The sequence below is a fragment of the Mustela erminea genome, chromosome 6, assembly GCF_009829155.1.
Source record: "Mustela erminea isolate mMusErm1 chromosome 6, mMusErm1.Pri, whole genome shotgun sequence".
Lineage (NCBI taxonomy): Eukaryota > Metazoa > Chordata > Mammalia > Carnivora > Mustelidae > Mustela > Mustela erminea.
This window is the reverse complement of record NC_045619.1, coordinates 131330960-131347274: the sequence shown is the minus strand read 5'-3', so window position 1 is coordinate 131347274 and position 16315 is coordinate 131330960. Positions and strand designations below refer to the sequence as shown.

General features: G+C 39.8%; 1 protein-coding gene across 5 annotated transcripts in view; it reads left to right on the top strand.

Moving 5' to 3' along the window:
* ARMC4 (armadillo repeat containing 4) overlaps positions 1-16315 on the top strand; it is a 184930-nt gene that overhangs the window by 25669 nt on the left and 142946 nt on the right. For all 5 annotated transcript variants that reach the window (XM_032349730.1, XM_032349729.1, XM_032349731.1 and 2 more), the window contains 3 exons: positions 3923-4125; positions 5687-5785; positions 8676-8823. In XM_032349730.1, the coding sequence (XP_032205621.1) occupies positions 3923-4125; positions 5687-5785; positions 8676-8823 (450 nt within the window). The remainder of the gene's footprint in view (positions 1-3922; positions 4126-5686; positions 5786-8675; positions 8824-16315) is intronic.

Sequence of the window (16315 nt, the reverse complement as noted above, 5' to 3'; positions counted from 1 at the left end):
AAATTTCTTTTTGGTTGTTTTTCATGTCTTCTGTTTAATTGTTGAGGCTTTCTAGTTTTTTATTTGTTTCAAGTCTTCATAATTGCTCACTGAAGCATATAAAATATGATGGCTGCTTTAAATTCTTATCAGATTTTTCCAACATCTATTTCATCTTGGTATAAGCTTTAACCTGTGCATCATCCCTTCTCCTTCAAGTTGTGATCTTCCTGGTTCTTAGTAGGATGAATGATCTTTTGTTATCTTGGACATTTGGGGCCTTATGTTGTGAAATTCTGGTTTTTATTTAAATCTTTGGTTTTAACAGGCCTTCTTAGGCACTTCACTGGCGGCGGAGTCTGGAGGTTCTGTGAAGTCTGAGTTCTTCTCTTATTTTCCATTGACAACTCTGGTGGCGTAGGGTGCCTCATCACCATTGGAGAGGGGTGGAAATTCAGTTTCCATGAAGCCTACTCTGACTCTACCCTGGCTGGGAGGGACCGAGTGCCTTCTTACATTTTTTCCATGGGGTTTCCACTTAACCCATGGGAGATGAACCCATTGCTACTTGGAGGTGATGACTTTATTGCATCTCTTGAGATGATCACATGAGTATCTTTTTGTCTGTTGATGACCATTTACATTGATTTTTGTGTATTGAACTAACATTCAACCCTGGGATATTCAATCAATATCCCACTTGATCTTTATGGCTTACCCTGCTTGGTATTGCTGGATGAAATTTGGTAATATTTTACTGAGAATATTTGCATCTATAATCATGAAGGATATGGGTTAGTAGTTATCTTCTAATACCTTTGTCTGGTTTTGGTATCTGGGCAATGTGGCCTCAGAAAATGAACTGGGAAATAATTCATTTATATTTCTTCTTTTTGGAATTCTTTGTGTAGATTGGGTATTATTTTTCTTAAATGTTTGATAGAATTTGCCAGTGAACCCATCTGTACCTGGAGCTTTCCTTGTTGGAGTATTTTTATACTGAGAATTTGATTTCTTTGATATATAACTATTCAGATTTCCTTTTTTTTTTTTTTTCGTTAAGCTTTGGTAGTTTGTGTGTTTTGATGAATTCATACATTTTACCTAAGTTATCTAATTTATTGGCCTCAAATACAACATTCCATTATTATCCTTTAATGTCTGGAAGATCTTTTGTGATGACCCCTCTTTCATTTCTAGTATGGGTCCTTTGAGTTTTCTCTCTTTTTATTTTTGATTAGTCTGCAAAGGAATGATTGATCTTTTTTTAAATATTTTATTTATTTATTTGACAGAGGCAGAGAGACAGGGAACACAAGCAGGGGGAGTGGGAGAGAGAGAAACATGTTCCCTGCTGAGCAGGGAGCCCGATGGGGGGCTGATCCCAGGACCCTGAGATCATAATCTGAGTCAGAGGCAGAAGCCTAACAACTGAGCCACCCAAGCACCTGAAGTGATCAATTTTATTAAAAGAACAGCTATTTGTTTCATTGATTGCCTTTATGTTTGGCTGCTTTCCTTTTTATTTCTGGTCTTTATGATTTTTTCCTTCTGATTTTTTTAGGTTTAATTTGCTCTTCTTATTTAACTGCTTAATTTTTAAGCTCTTAATTAGCCATTGACTTGAGACCTTTATTTTTTCTTATATAAAGTTTTATTCTGTAAATTTCCTTATAGTACTACCTAAACTACATCCCACGGATTTTGATATGTTTTCATGCAAATTAATATATCTGAAGATTTTCCAGTTACCTTTCTTTTACTGATTTCTATTTTAATTCCATTGTATTAAGAGAAGATGTTTTGTATGATTTTAGTCGTTTTAGCTTTGTGAATGTTTGTTTTATACCCAGAATGTGGTCATTTTGGGTGATTCATTTTTTGTGTGCATTTGCGAAGAATGGAAGTTCTGTTGCTGTTGTGTAGTACATTGTATAACTGTTTTGTCAATTTGGTTGATAGTATTACTCAGGTATTCTATATTATTAATTTTTTATGTACTTATTTTGTTGATTACTGAGCAAGGAGTTTTGAAGTCTCTAAATTCTGGATTTACTTTTGCTTTATGTATTTTGAAATTCTATTGTTTGGTGAATACACAAAGTTGTGTTGACTCTGTTGTTATGTATCTCCCTCTTTAGGTCTGATAGTATTTGTTTTGAAGTCCATTTTGTTTGATTTTTAATGTAGCACTCCTGCATTTTTTGATTGTTGGTTGCATGAAAAGTGGGGTTTTTAATACCGCAAATACTTGGTTTTCCTTTTGCATCCAGTCTGATGATTTAACTGAAGTTTTAAAATCATTTTTATTTGATGTAATTAGTGATAGTTGAATTTATTTTATTTTTTATTTTTTCTTAAAGATTTTATTTATTTGACAGACAGAGATCACCAGTGGGCAGAGAGGCAGGCAGAGAGAGAGGGGGAAGCAGGCTCCCTGAGAGCAGAGAGCCCGAGGCGGGGCTCGATCCCAGGACCCCAAGATCATGACCTGAGCCGAAGGCAGAGGCTTTAACCCACTGAGCCGCCCAGGTGCCCCGTTAGAGTTGAATTTAAATTTACTGTCTTCTTTTCTTATTTGTCCCATTTGTTCTTTGTTCTTTTTTCCTCTTTTTTTGCCCTTTTTGTATTAATTGAGCTTTTAGAAATGATTCTATTTTATTTATGTTTTTTGTCAGTTATACTTCTTAAAAGTTTCATGGTTGCTGCCCTCAGTTATTTAATGTATATCTCTAGTTTATCCTGTCCAACTTTAAATGCTATCTTACCGTTTCATGACTGGTTTAAGAACCTTACACAGTGCACCTTCAATGCCTCTCCCTTCCCATGCCATTATTGTCGTGCATTTTATTTGTGCATGGTATTAACTCCTCAACACATTGATACGACTTTTTTATAATTATGTTCAATTAGCCAACATAAAGCACATCGTTAGTTTTTGATGTAGTGTTCGACGATTCATTAGTTGCATATAACACCCAGTGCTCATCACAACACAGGTCCTTCTTACTATTTTCGCATTAGAGAGTTAATTGTATTTTAGAATGATCAAAAACAGCTCAAAGAATTTCTACAGATATTCATTTCTCTGTGTAGATGTGGCATGATATTCCTTCTGAATGAAGAACTTCATGGATATTTCTCTAGCATGGGCCTTCTGGCAGTGAATTCTCGGCTTTTGTTCATCAATGAAAGTCTTATTTTGTCTTTATTTATTTTTTTTTTAAAGATTTTATTTGTTTATTTGAGACAGAAATCACAAGTAGACAGAGAGGGAGGCAGAGAGAGAGGGGAAGCAGGCTCCCCACTGAGCAGAGAGCCCGATGCGGGGCTCGATCCCATGACCCTGGGATCATGACCTGAGCCGAAGGCAGAGGCTTTAACCCACTGAGCCACCCAGGCGCCCCTATTTTGTCTTTATTTTTGAAAGCTTTTTTTTTGTCTCTGTTTAGAATTTTGAGTTGACAGGTCTTTTGTTTTAATACTTTAAAGGTCTTATTCTCTTTTCTTTTGACTTGCATTGTTTTGGATACGTCTCTTTTAATTGTTTTGTTTCTCCCTCTGTTTTCTGTCTCTGGCAAGATATTCTCTTTATCCTTGGTTTCAGCCATTTGTACGTGATGTGTCCCCTTCAATACACTGAGTTTAGATTTTTCTGGTGGTGGTGAGCAGGAATAGGTCCAGCCCTGCTGTTGTACCCTTATGTGCTGCAGCAGGGGGAGGGAGAGGCAAGCTTAGGAACATCACATTTCTGTCAGACTAGCTCCAACAGGAACCAGTATCCTAAGGTGGCCATTCCCCAGTGTATGTCTTAAACAGCACAAGTTAGATGCGTCAATGACTTCCTTTTCTGAAGTTATCACCAGTGTTAATTTTCAGATAGTACCAGATAATTCAGAAGCTATATCACTGTAAAAATTATTTTTGTTTTTTGTACATAAAGGATGTTAGATTCAGTGAAGAATGGGACAAAGAAAAGGAGCTTAATGAGGCACCTGAAAAGGAAGAAGAACCCACCCTTCAGAAAGCTCTTCCTGCTTCAGGCAAGAGTGTGCTGGAGAAGAACCAAATTAATTTTGGGAAGAGTCAAATGACCAAAAGATTAGAGCCAAGTTTAAACTGGAAGGCCACTGTCGATTTCAAAGAGTATGTAGAAATTTGCACGAGGGGTTTTCGGATACATCCTCAGTAACCATGTTTGCCTAACTTTTAGCTTAGATTCATGTCAGAGCAATGGCGTACAGAGGAGATACTGACATCTCCGTCCCAGATAAAGGTTGATCCCTCCCTGCTTCTCTTCACATTCCAGGTAGAAGGACTTGGCACGAAGAGGGTCACATGTGGGCACCAGAACCCAGTTCACTCAGTCAGGGCAAATGTCGCGTGAAAAAGATGATAAAAGACACGGAGAAATCTCACAGGCCATGTAAACACAGCAGTAGGGACCTGATTAAGTAAGTTCTAGGAGAATTTAGAATGATTAAAATTATGTGAAGTTAATCAGGGAAGTCTTGAGAGAGACAGTGTCTTTTAACAGAACTTTTAAGTAAATACCATGGAAAAGCTAGAGCCTCCAAAAATCAACAGGCCTAAGAGAAGTGGACACTGATTTGATGAATGTCTGACAGATACAAGACTAGGTCCATTTAGGCCATCTATAAATAGGCGCCAACGCACAGATTAACACCCAGTGTGACATCAAGACCAGTGACTCGAGCACTTTTTAAATTAGCAGAGAGGCTTACAAGTTTCAGCCCATTTTTAATGTTCCATGCAGTCACCTGATTGGGTTAAGAGAGAACTGCCTTTGGGGCGCCTGGGTGGCTCAGTGGGTTGAGCCGCTGCCTTCGGCTCGGGTCATGATCTCAGGGTCCTGGGATCGAGTCCCGCATCGGGCTCTCTGCTCAGCAGGGAGCCTGCTTCCTCCTCTCTCTCTCTGCCTGCCTCTCCGTCTACTTGTGATCTCTCTCTGTCAAATAAATAAATAAAATCTAAAAAAAAAAAAAAAAAAGAACTGCCTTCCAGCTGGTCACAGGGGACCCTCACCTGCAGGGATTGAGAACCGCAGGCTGATCGTGTTTTGCCAGCAAACCCAGAGAGCAGGCTTGAAGAAGTCCCGAGGAGAGAGGAGATGCCCTCGCTCCTCTAATTCTCATAATCTTGAACTGTTTGATCTTTGTGACTCTATTTGAAGGAGTGGGAAAATGACACATAAATGGGCTGCTCTGTTACCTGGGAGGTGAATTTTTAAAATACCCTTTCCCAGGTGCTGACATTTTTCAATTATGAATTTACCTAACGGCGATGTGCCAAGGCCTGTGCTAAACCTGGGAACAGCTGGAAAACCAGATCCAGGCACTGCCGCAGAGTTGGTTGGGGATGGGAAGAGACCAGGCAGCTCTCTCCCAGGGCAGGAAGCACTGAGAATAGAAGGCTCAGAGTGGCGGATCTGCACAGTGACAGCCGCCTGTTCCTCATAAAAGAAATGGGGGCAAAAAGTTTCTCCACTATAGAAAGTACATGGCTGTGCTGGAAAGACAGAAGGGGCCTCACAGGTGTCAGATGGGGCTGGAAGTTGTGTAGTTTTCTGTATTAGGAAAACACATCCCTGGGGTGCATGAAAACAGTGGGATCTTTGTATATATTTCTATGTTTAATTTCCTATTACTCCACATAAATTAATTTTAAAAAGTTAATATATTTGCAGTCACAAAAACGTACTGAGAGACACCCAAGAGGAAAGACACGGGGGAAAACTTGAAAGGTCTGGAACAATTGTTTCCCCAGGAAGAGCACAGTTAGTCCGGTAAGTGTCTGTTAACATGAGCCCTTCTTTAACGCCTGGCCTAGTTCACATGCACAGGACTAGTGTTCTTTCCATTAGAGCAGGGTCCTCAGACACCTGTACTGACAGCTACTGGTTATAAAAATGATAATGTTGAAAATCTTTAAATGAACTTATAAGATAACCTCTTAGTGAAGAGTTCTTTGAAAGACAGGGAGCTGTGGATATAACCTGGTGCTGTTGGGAGTGTTCTAGAAGTGTGAATTAAATCACACTGCTTGGTGGTATTGGTTTCTTCCATCTCCTAGCTTATTTTCAGTCTAATTGTTCCATAAATTAATGAGAGAGTAGTACTGAAGTCTCCAACTATAACGGCAATTTTTCTGTTTCTCCTTTTAGTTCTATTTCTGCTTCATGCATTTTGCAGCTATGTTGTTTGGTGTGTGCATGTCTGGGATCGATACGTCTCCGTGATTATGCAATTTCCCTCTATGTCCCTTGTCGCTTTCCTTTTTATTGATGTCGACTTAATCCAATATTATATAGCCACTTCTGCTTTCTTTGATTGCTTGCATGGTCTTTTTTTTTTTTTTCCCTCCTTTTCTTCAAACTAATAATATTATATCATTATATTTGAAATGAGTTCCCTGTAGGTAGCATTTAGTTGGTTCCCTTTTCTTTTTCTTTTTGGTTTGTTAAGCTAAACTCTTATCAATTGGTGTATTTAGATCATTTACCTTCAATGTCATTATTACGTTAGGGCTTGAATTTGTCATTATATATATATTTTTTTCTGTTCATTCTTTCTGTTTTTCATTCTGTGATTTTCTTTCTCTCCCTCCATTCTTTCTAACCCCCTCTTCCATGAAAGTCTTTTTTCAATCTATTCCATTTTGGAGCATGGTAAGAGAATGGGTAATTTTTAACAATTTTTGAGATTCTATGATTCTCTTAGTTCTTCTAGATCTTATTGAAATCTTGGGTTTTAGCAGGCCTTCTGGGATACCACATTGGTGGGATAAGGTGTGTGCTGCCTCCTCAGGTGAGACAAGGAATTACAAGTTTTCAAATAGGCCTTCATTGACACTTGGGGAGGTGGGTGAGGGCCTCCTTATTATTTCTTAGTGGTAAGGAAGTTCAAGCTCTGTTGTTACCACCCTGTCTGTGAGAGGGAGGAACACCCTGTTAATTTGTCAGTGGGGGTTGGGGTTGGTGAAAGTCCTGACTCGGCATTAGGCCTCCTCTGATACCACCCAACATGGGGATTAGAGAGCTTTGCTGTAGTCTGACAAAGTTAGAACACCAAGCTCTCTGCTTGGCCATTGCTCGCAGAAGTGGGATTAGGCCACTGTGTTTTCTGTGGTGTTGACTAGAATAGATCATTTGTTGCCTAAAAGTTTTCTGTCTTATTAAGTTGCTCTTTTTCTGGTCCTCTGAGAAGAAAGAGCAGGCTTTTCTTAGGCCGTTTTTTTCCTGTGCCCACTGGTGTTTCTGCATCACCCCCTTCTCCAGGACCCAATCTGGGATACATGAGACAAAAAGAAAATCCAAGTAACTCACCTCCAGTCCGCAGATCTCGATATAGTCTTTCTTCTTCTTTCTACCTGTTAGAGCCCTCTCATGTTTGTTTTATATACAATATCCAGGATTTTTATGTACTTAGTGGGAGGATTAAGGAAAAGTATATCTACTTCATCTTTTCTGAAATAAATGTTTGGCCATAAGTGTTTCAATTTTAAATCAAATTTTAGTGAGTTAGAGAAGCCTAGAGTGATAGGTAAGGGTAAAGGGGTAGTATATCCAAGCAACAACCATGACTCTGACAAAAATTGGAACTTCTCCATGTTTCTTCTTGCTTAAGGGGGTATAATTATATGGTAGAGAAGTATTTCTTAAGGTGGAGTCCCTAGCTCAAAGAAATATTGAGGTTTGCTTCTTTTTACCTCCTGAATGTATGGTTGCTGTGGGGCAGGACAGGATGGGAACCTTATAAAATAGGGAAAGCCATTTAAAGTTATAGGTCAACAGATTCATCAATGGAAAAAGAGAACAGCTTTCCTCTGGGGTACTGATTTTTTTAATGTGATGTGGGGGTAAGGGGGGTAAACTCAGTGCACTCTGCTCTTAACTCCAGAAGCTTTTTAGTCTAAGGGAATATACATTTACAGATTCTCCAGGGAATACAGGTTAATTTAGAATATATTTCTATCTCATACCTTTGAATTACGTTACACTGATTCTTAAGTCAGCCTTATCTACCAGATTTTGCTCTGTAACCGACCCACGTTTCCTGCCATTTGTTGAACCAGAGAATACATTATCCCGACACCCATCACATAGCTTGCTGAATTGAACAGGCACTTCAGTTCGGGACTGCAGTTTCTCTCTGCTGTAGCCCAGACGGCACAACAGTGCCATTCTGCCTGACTCTCTCTGCCACAGCACCTTTGAGAAATTTTTTAAAAATCAGAGAATGTTAAAAACTGGTGAAACTCAATATTTAATTGTATTGTTTCAATTCAGTAAGCAAACGTCAATAAATACAAATACAATTCAATAACTAAATTTAAGTAAATATAAACACAAATAACCCAGGTTATTTAGCCACTATGTCTGGTGCTGCCCTTTTGTACAGCACAGCCATTGGACAAATACTTGATGCCCTTGTACATTGCTTACTATTTTCCTTATTGTTATTGCATGCAAAGCGATAATAATGACCTGTACCTGATATAGAGACAGGGGTTCATTCATCTCCTCACTTAGATCTTACCAAAGATCTTCTAGAACTCAGGTGTTGGTATCTCTTTCATTGCTTATGTTCATATTGCTGAAATATTAATGATTATAACTACATCCATGTTGTAGCATAAATATATTTATTACATGTGGTGGTTGTTATTGCTCTTAGTAAGAGTGCTGAGAAGATTGAGGAGATTATCAGTGAGAGCTCCTCAGAGAGTGAGGAAGATGAAGAACCACCTGATCATCGTCAGGAAGCAAATGCAGATTTGCCATCGGAATATTGGCAAATTCAGAAGCTGGTGAAATATTTAAAGGTAAGACAGACCTTTCGTATTGTGTTTACAATGATTATTTTAATTCTTCTGCCAAAAATGTATATTCTGCTCCCAAGTTTATTATGTTTCTTTCAAATAAGGTGCATGGGGGAAGGTCCAATTACCCTGAAGATAGCAAGGTTAGTTCTCATGTTGCAGCCAGGCTGCCTGGTACCAGCCCTCTCCCCTGGGCCACAGTAGTGAGCAGATACTGACTTAACCACCATTTTACAACTTGTAGTATAGTGTGGCGGCAAGAGCTTGGATTTTTTTGAAGCTGGACTACAACTAAATTCTAGGCTGTGTCACTTACTAGAGTATGGCTATTGGTTGTGGTTTTGAGCCTTATTTTTCTTAACCTATGGACTAAAGTTAATACCTGCCCTATAGGAATTCTTTAGGGCTGGAAACATATTTGAAAGATGTGGCATAATGTTTGGTACATTGTAGGTGCTTAAGATAGGTATCAGTTCCATTTCATTTCTCTCAATGTAACATGTATGAAAACATGTTACATAATAATGGCCTATATAATGTATTTAAGACTTGAATATGAGCAGGGCAAGGAAAATGATTTGCCAAAACCCAGATTAATATTAATGGATAACTGATACTGGTGGTGTCTAAGGTAGGCCAAGTCTAAAGCTGTAGTTGAGAAGTACTTGTAAAGACAACATTTTTAGTTACCTCATAATTCCTCCAGCTTTTCTACGTCTTTGATCAAATGAACCAAGGGCATTTGCCAGTGGCTTTGCATATGTAAAGATATTATGTGGCTCTTAAATTACTCAAGGGTACTTTTCTGATGCCTTTGAGGTCCTTCAAAGCTGACAGGTAAAATAGTTTATACGCACATTTTTGTGAATTCAACAAACACCCTCTGCACTGACACAGCCTAATAGCTGAGAAAAATTCCTTTTGCAAGAAAAATATGCCCCCTTTCTTAGCATGACCCCAGCTGCAATTCCCTGCATTTCTCAGAAGAAAATTCTGTTTTCCTGAATCTTGAATCCAAGAAAAATTAGTCAAGAAATTGGGAAATTTGGAAAAGGTATTCTTTTTTTTTTTTTTTTTAAAGATTTTATTTATTTGTCAGAGAGAGAGACAGGAAGCACAGGCAGACAGAGTGGCAGGCAGAGTCAGAGGGAGAAGCAGGCTCCCTGCGGAGCAAGGAGCCCGATTTGGGACTCGATCCCAGGACGCTGGGATCATGACCTGAGCCGAAGGCAGCCGCTTAACCAACTGAGCCACCCAGGCGTCCTGGGAAAAGGTATTCTAATTCTCCATGGTGACATAGTCAATGGCCAAACCAGAACCTGGGCAAGCAAATAAAATATTTACATTGTTGGGCACCTGGGTGGCTCAGTGGGTTGAGCCGCTGCCTTCGGCTCAGGTCATGATCTCAGGGTCTTGGGATCGAGTCCCGCATCGGGCTCTCTGCTCAGTGGGGAGCCTGGCTTCCTCCTCTCTCTGTCTGCCTCTCTGCCTACTTGTGATCTCTCTCTGTCAAATAAATAAATAAAATCTTAAAAAATATATATTTACATTGTTAAAAAAGGACAGGAGCTTCTATGAAGCAAATCCTAATGCCCCCCTTGGCTATACTTTTGAAAGCTTCTTAACAATTTGACCAATGTCAGTGCAAAATAAAAGAAATTTTTTGTGCGTGTTTGGAATATTTGTCGTGAAACAAAAATCAAGACCATTGGGATAGTTAATGTTTTGTTTTAAAATTTCATCTTATAATAATAATATCTTATAAATAGTAAATATTTTTAGATCATCTTTCAATTTTAAAATGGCTTTGACTTGGGATTTTGTGGTCATCTTGCCCTGTTTTAGTATTATCAGATATCAGGTAGAGTTCACTTTTACATGTTATTGCAATTGATACATTTAAGGGTTTTTTTTATTTTTAATAGAAAATCTCTGCAATTTTTAGCATCTTGATCACAAAAAAATGATTTACTTTTTATTATTATGGAAAATGTTCACTATTATGGTCATCATTATTACCTAAAAGCATACAAATAAAATTTGAGAAAAGACATGGAATTAATTATTTCAAGAATTCCTCAGAATTTGGGGGAATTTTGATTTCTTATTCCAGGAGCTTGAATATTCATACCTATCAGGAATTTGGAAATTCTAGCAGGAGCACAAGCTGCAGTTCAGGCCCCATGGTCAGACACAGCCCCCTGGTAGGCATCTTCTCTACAAACCATGCAGTCAAAACACTGGCCGAACCCACCACACCTATCACCAATGTCCAGACTCAGGAGACCTTCCCAATGGTACCCCTGCTCCTTCACTGAACAGTGGATCTTCCCATTCTCTCTTTTCTCATAAAGCACATGTCACTCTGGCAAGAAATGGCACTAGAAAACTTTGCCACCCAGCCTTGGAACACCTTGAGCCAGATGGGTGCTGCAGCTCAGACATAACCTTTTGGAAGAAGATTGTTAAGAGCCCTGGTGTTTATCCAAAGAATTCTGGTCTCTTAACTCTATTCCATTAGTCACAGGAAATAGTCAATGGGGGAAGAAGCAGGGATGGGCCAGGCGGCAGACTAACAGAGCAGTTAGAAGCATGACCTTCCATGCTAGAAACACTCTGCTTGAGTCTGTGGTCTGGCCTCTTACTGGCTCAGCAGCCTTGGGGCAGTTCACTGACCTCTCAAAGCTTCAGTCTTCTCACTGGTCAAGGTGGCAAAAATAAAAGTTCTCATGTTTTAGGATTATTATGAATTTCAAATAAAATCCAACACACGTTAAGTGCTTTGCAGAAAGTACTCAAGACTTGTTAGCAATAACTATGACTTCTATTACAAATTATTACTGTAGACAACATATGGCGTGGAGTCTTCTTGACTTGCACATCTGGCCCTCAATTTTTGCTTTAAATTTTCTAGTAACCAATAAAAGGAGGGAACTGTAGTGAGTTAATACAGTGAGGGAAAGGCTCTTACCCTCATAAGGTAAAAATAGCCCAGTTGCCAATGCATGTAACTGATCCTGGGACTAAGAGCAGAAAGAATTTTCTCCCTGAGGACTTAATGAAGCAGACAGTGAGTGTGGTAGTGAATGACATCCTTAATAATATCCTCCCAGTGAACATGGCAATGAGAGTTTCTCATAATAGCCTAACTATTGAATAACTGTCTTGAGTTTTTCAACTATTTAGGATAAGTCCATTTAATATGAAGCCAAAAAGGGATGCACTGTTTCTGTCCCAGAACAGCTAAGGAAAACATTTATTGATGAAGTGCTACTTAAGCTTGCACAAGTTACTCATCAATAAATCATGTGCAAATGTGATACTTTTGGCCAGACAGTAAATTGCTTGGAATTATTATAGTTCCCACAGGTAGATATTCTTAACATAGCCAATAAAAGAAAAAGTATATCTACAAATGATTTCAAGCTTTTTTGACACAGATAAATGTTTTATGTGGGGACACGAAAGGATATTAAAAGTCTATGAAATGCAAAATTCAATGTCTCCAGGTAATCTCAAAATAAATACACCTGACATTTTAATTTGCAAACTTGTGCCTTAAATGTAGGCTTATACTATCAGAGAAATGTTAATGTTGACCTGACTTTCTACTTACCATTTTCCAAGTACAGCAATGTCTGATTGTTTAAAAAAAAAAAAAAATTTGATGAGCTCATTAATACCCAAACAGGTCAACGAACTATAGCTTGTTATTTATCCAAAGCTATGAGCTCAGATCTTGGCATGTAAGTAAAGGGAGTTTGTATTTAATTATTTGGCTTTGACATACATTCATTTCAACTTACAAGTTTTATATACATATATATTCTTTTAATCTGGATTTTTAGAACACAGTTTAATTTTTAAACTAATGAAGACCTTGCATTTTTACTCACCAACCTTCCAACTTCTGTTCCCCCAAATGACTGGTGACACTGTGCCCTAATTCTAAATGAAGCAATAAACCACCTTTTCAACTTCCTTAGTGAGAAACACTTACATTCTGCCTTCTGCTATCTTTATGGTTCAGCTTGTCTGTCCTGTCAGCTACGTGAATAGAAGGACCCTATTAAACTCATTTCTGTGTCTTGCGGGGTGTCTAGCCAGGGAGCACAGGCCTACCTCTCCATCCTCTGCTCAGAATCAGAATGTGTGAGGGGGAGAGAGTAGGTTCCCAAGGGGGGAGGCTGAGCTGTTCTTCACGCTCAGCTCCTAGAGAACTGTTTTTACTCCCTCGGAGCCAGAGTCATTCCTTCTGCTGTTGACGTCTTTCCCACTTTCTCTTACTCTTTCTCCTCCTCCTCCTGTTCCCTTTCTCCTTGTAGATATGCCATTTTGTTGCTATATTTGCTAGCTTTCTGTGAATATTATTTTCTCCCCCTGGCCAGGGCTGCTTTAAATTCTCGCAATTAAAAATGTTTTGCTCTGGATCGATTCCAGTGATCGGGGAAGATAGTTTGTTGAGATGTGTGCCCTACACTAATTCTGTGAGTTTTTGTAAAAACGCAGACATTTTACTCATTACTCAACCAATTATGTGGAGAATGCCTTTGTGAAATCAGAGAGTTGCAGAATTTTATTTTGTTTGGAAATGTAGATTAGTCACAAGTATTATAGTATTCTAAATTAGTACAAATAGGTTCTGTTCAGTAGAGTGAGAGAAAATTGTTGAGAGGCTGTAACTCTAAGTAGATCTGCCTTTCAATCACAGCGCGTACACAGTGTACATGTCATTAAACTGAAGAATGAATTTCCAGACACAAGCTTGCAAGCCTACTGAAATCCATTTCTATGGAGGTTGAAGGAGGGTTGGGGATGGAACTTAATACTGTAGGATAAATAAATCCGAGAGAAAATTGAGGAGATTATAGAGTGATGCCCAGAATGCAGTTGGTCAAGATTTTAGGTAGTTTGGAGGGATGGCAGAGCGTGGGTCTAGAATCATGCCTTATCTCCCTTGTAGGCATTTCCTTGTCACTTGAGGATAAGGTGTCAGTCCTATCCTGACATCAGTTCCAGGCTCAGATGGGAGATTACTAGCCAGCAGCTTGTAGATGTCTGGCCCTGAAGTGCTTCATTCAGCCACTCTTATACCTGACTCCTTGCTGCAATAATGGAAGAATCTAGGGTTAATCCCCAGGGCTGTGTTCCCAGGTGTGTCTCCTCCCTGCAGGAGGCCTGTTTCTACACCTGGGATTTTCATCAGACCTCAGCCAGGGGTCAGGACGATGAAAGCAGAGTCCAGCAGCAGGTGGTATGCAGAATGAGTCAGAGTGGGAAGAGACAGAAAGCCAGCAACGGGGCGGGGTAGGGGGGTGGGGGGGTGGTGAGGGGGTTGCACTGGGTCCTGGAATAGGATGATGTCCTTGGAAGCAGCAAAGAGGAGGCTTTGGTTTGGGGCAGATTAAGTTTGAAGAAAGTGAAATACCCAAAGAGAAACGCCCGTGCTGCAGTTAGAAATCAAGGACTGAATATATGAGGCATGAATTATGCATAATGAAGAATAGGAGCAGGGTCTTCATTAGAAACCGAAGGACTGCTTCAGAAGCAGGGAAATGAATGAGGGGGTGGAGCCTATGGGCTTGTTTTTGTCTTTTTATTCATGACCGAATATGACCTCTTTATACCACTTCGGACAGCGGCTGTCTCCCATTCGAGTTAGTGCAACCAAGGTAGTATTTTTAGATCAGAATTCCAGTGTTATCCCGAAGGCAGTCTTTCCTTAAGTATTCATTTGCCATCTTACAGACTGCTTCATCAGCCTTAAAAAAAAAATCTTAGCGAAAGTAACATTTTATTTGGTAATTTTGTGCAACTAGCCAGTAGATAAAAAAAGATTAATTTAAAAAAATTAAGCTGGAAAGTTTGAAGCAAAAAAAAAAAATGTTCATTTTTAAAGTTTCCTTCCAGCTGAAAGCTCCTACACACTAAGACCATAAGGATCTAGCTATGAAATCGGGAAACGATGCGCTTCTTAATGCCAATTCCCAAATGTGATTTCGTTCCTGAGTCTGTGATCTGTGCGATTTTCATCCCCGAGCCCCGGGGGATGGTGATGATGTCCGGACACGTGTCACTCAGTGGAGAATGGCTAATGTAGGCTGCTGAGTGGCGGCGGGTGATCGCAGCTGGGCGTCGACACACGTTTATCCGTTTATCCTCTTCCCCCACCCACCGTGTGTTGGTGAGGGGCAGTGCCTAATTGTGTTATCGTATTTGATCAAACTCATGAAACACTGGTGTTGATTTCACCTTGCATGTGTGCCAGGAGTCTTGCTAGTTATTCTTCTGTTAGGAATCTACAAATTCAGATTTCTCAGGCCATGAAAAGTGAAGGTACTTGATGGCTTCCCCAGCAACCTCTCCCACCCCCAGCTTAGCTGTGACATCTACTTCATGACATCTCAAAGACGCACATCAGAAATTCCACAAGACTTCCCAAGAGACACTGTGGGCTCTGTCCTTGGCATGTTTTGGATGTCCCCTCTGGAAAGGGATTCACCACAGAGACATTTTGAAACTTTAAAACCTTTGACTACTTTTGTGGTGTTCAGTTCCTTAATGATCTTTCAGGAACTGATTAAAAACACACAAACAAGCACACACACACACACACACACAACCATCTTAATTGGTTAAGGAGTTCTTCTAAGTGGTAACTGGGAGTTATAGGATTTTTCACTGCAGGAATTTGATGTACTTTGCAATCAATTACAGTTAATTAAATTCCTTTCCCATTACTCGGGTTTTGGGTATGGAGGAGCAGGTAGTGTGATCCTTGTTTCATTGGTGGAAAAGCTGAGAAATAGTTCACTCTGGGCCACACAGAAGGCGAGGCGGCTGCGGGCCAGGCTGGTGTCCAGGCTTCTATCTTTACTGCCTGTTGCCTGGTTATTCTGTCCCTCTGTCAAGAAACTCAGGGCCCAGAGGGCCTGCAGGCTTGGCTGTTGTATGCTCCTATTTTCTCTCTCACTTGGTTTTCTTCATTTGAGTGAGAGACTAATTATACAGGGAGCATTTCTTTCTTTCTTTCTTTTCTTTTCTTTCTTTTTTTTTTTTTTAAGATTTTTTTTATTTGTCAGAGAGAGCACACAAGCAGGCATAGTGGCAGGCAGAGGCAGAGAGAGAAGCAGGCTCCCCGCTGAGCAAGGACCCTGCGATCATGACCTGAGCTGAAGGCAGATGCTTAACCAACTGAGCCACCCAGGCGTCCCAAAAGGGAGCATTTCTTAACAAAGGACTTCAATGTTCATTTCTGGAAGGCAGTATGAGAATCTGCTCTTTTGCTAAACGCAAGAGTTGGAGAAGGCGGTGATAGGATCGTGTTAGTCGTGTTCAGCAGACTCTTTCAAAAATGGAAAATAGTGGTCACTGTTTATATATTCAAATAAACGCCAGTAGTTAGAAAGGAAAATTACTCCCACCTTCGTGAGAAACAATCTCTAAGTAATACATATGGCGTTGCACTGATGTGGGTTAACTTTAAAAGAAAATG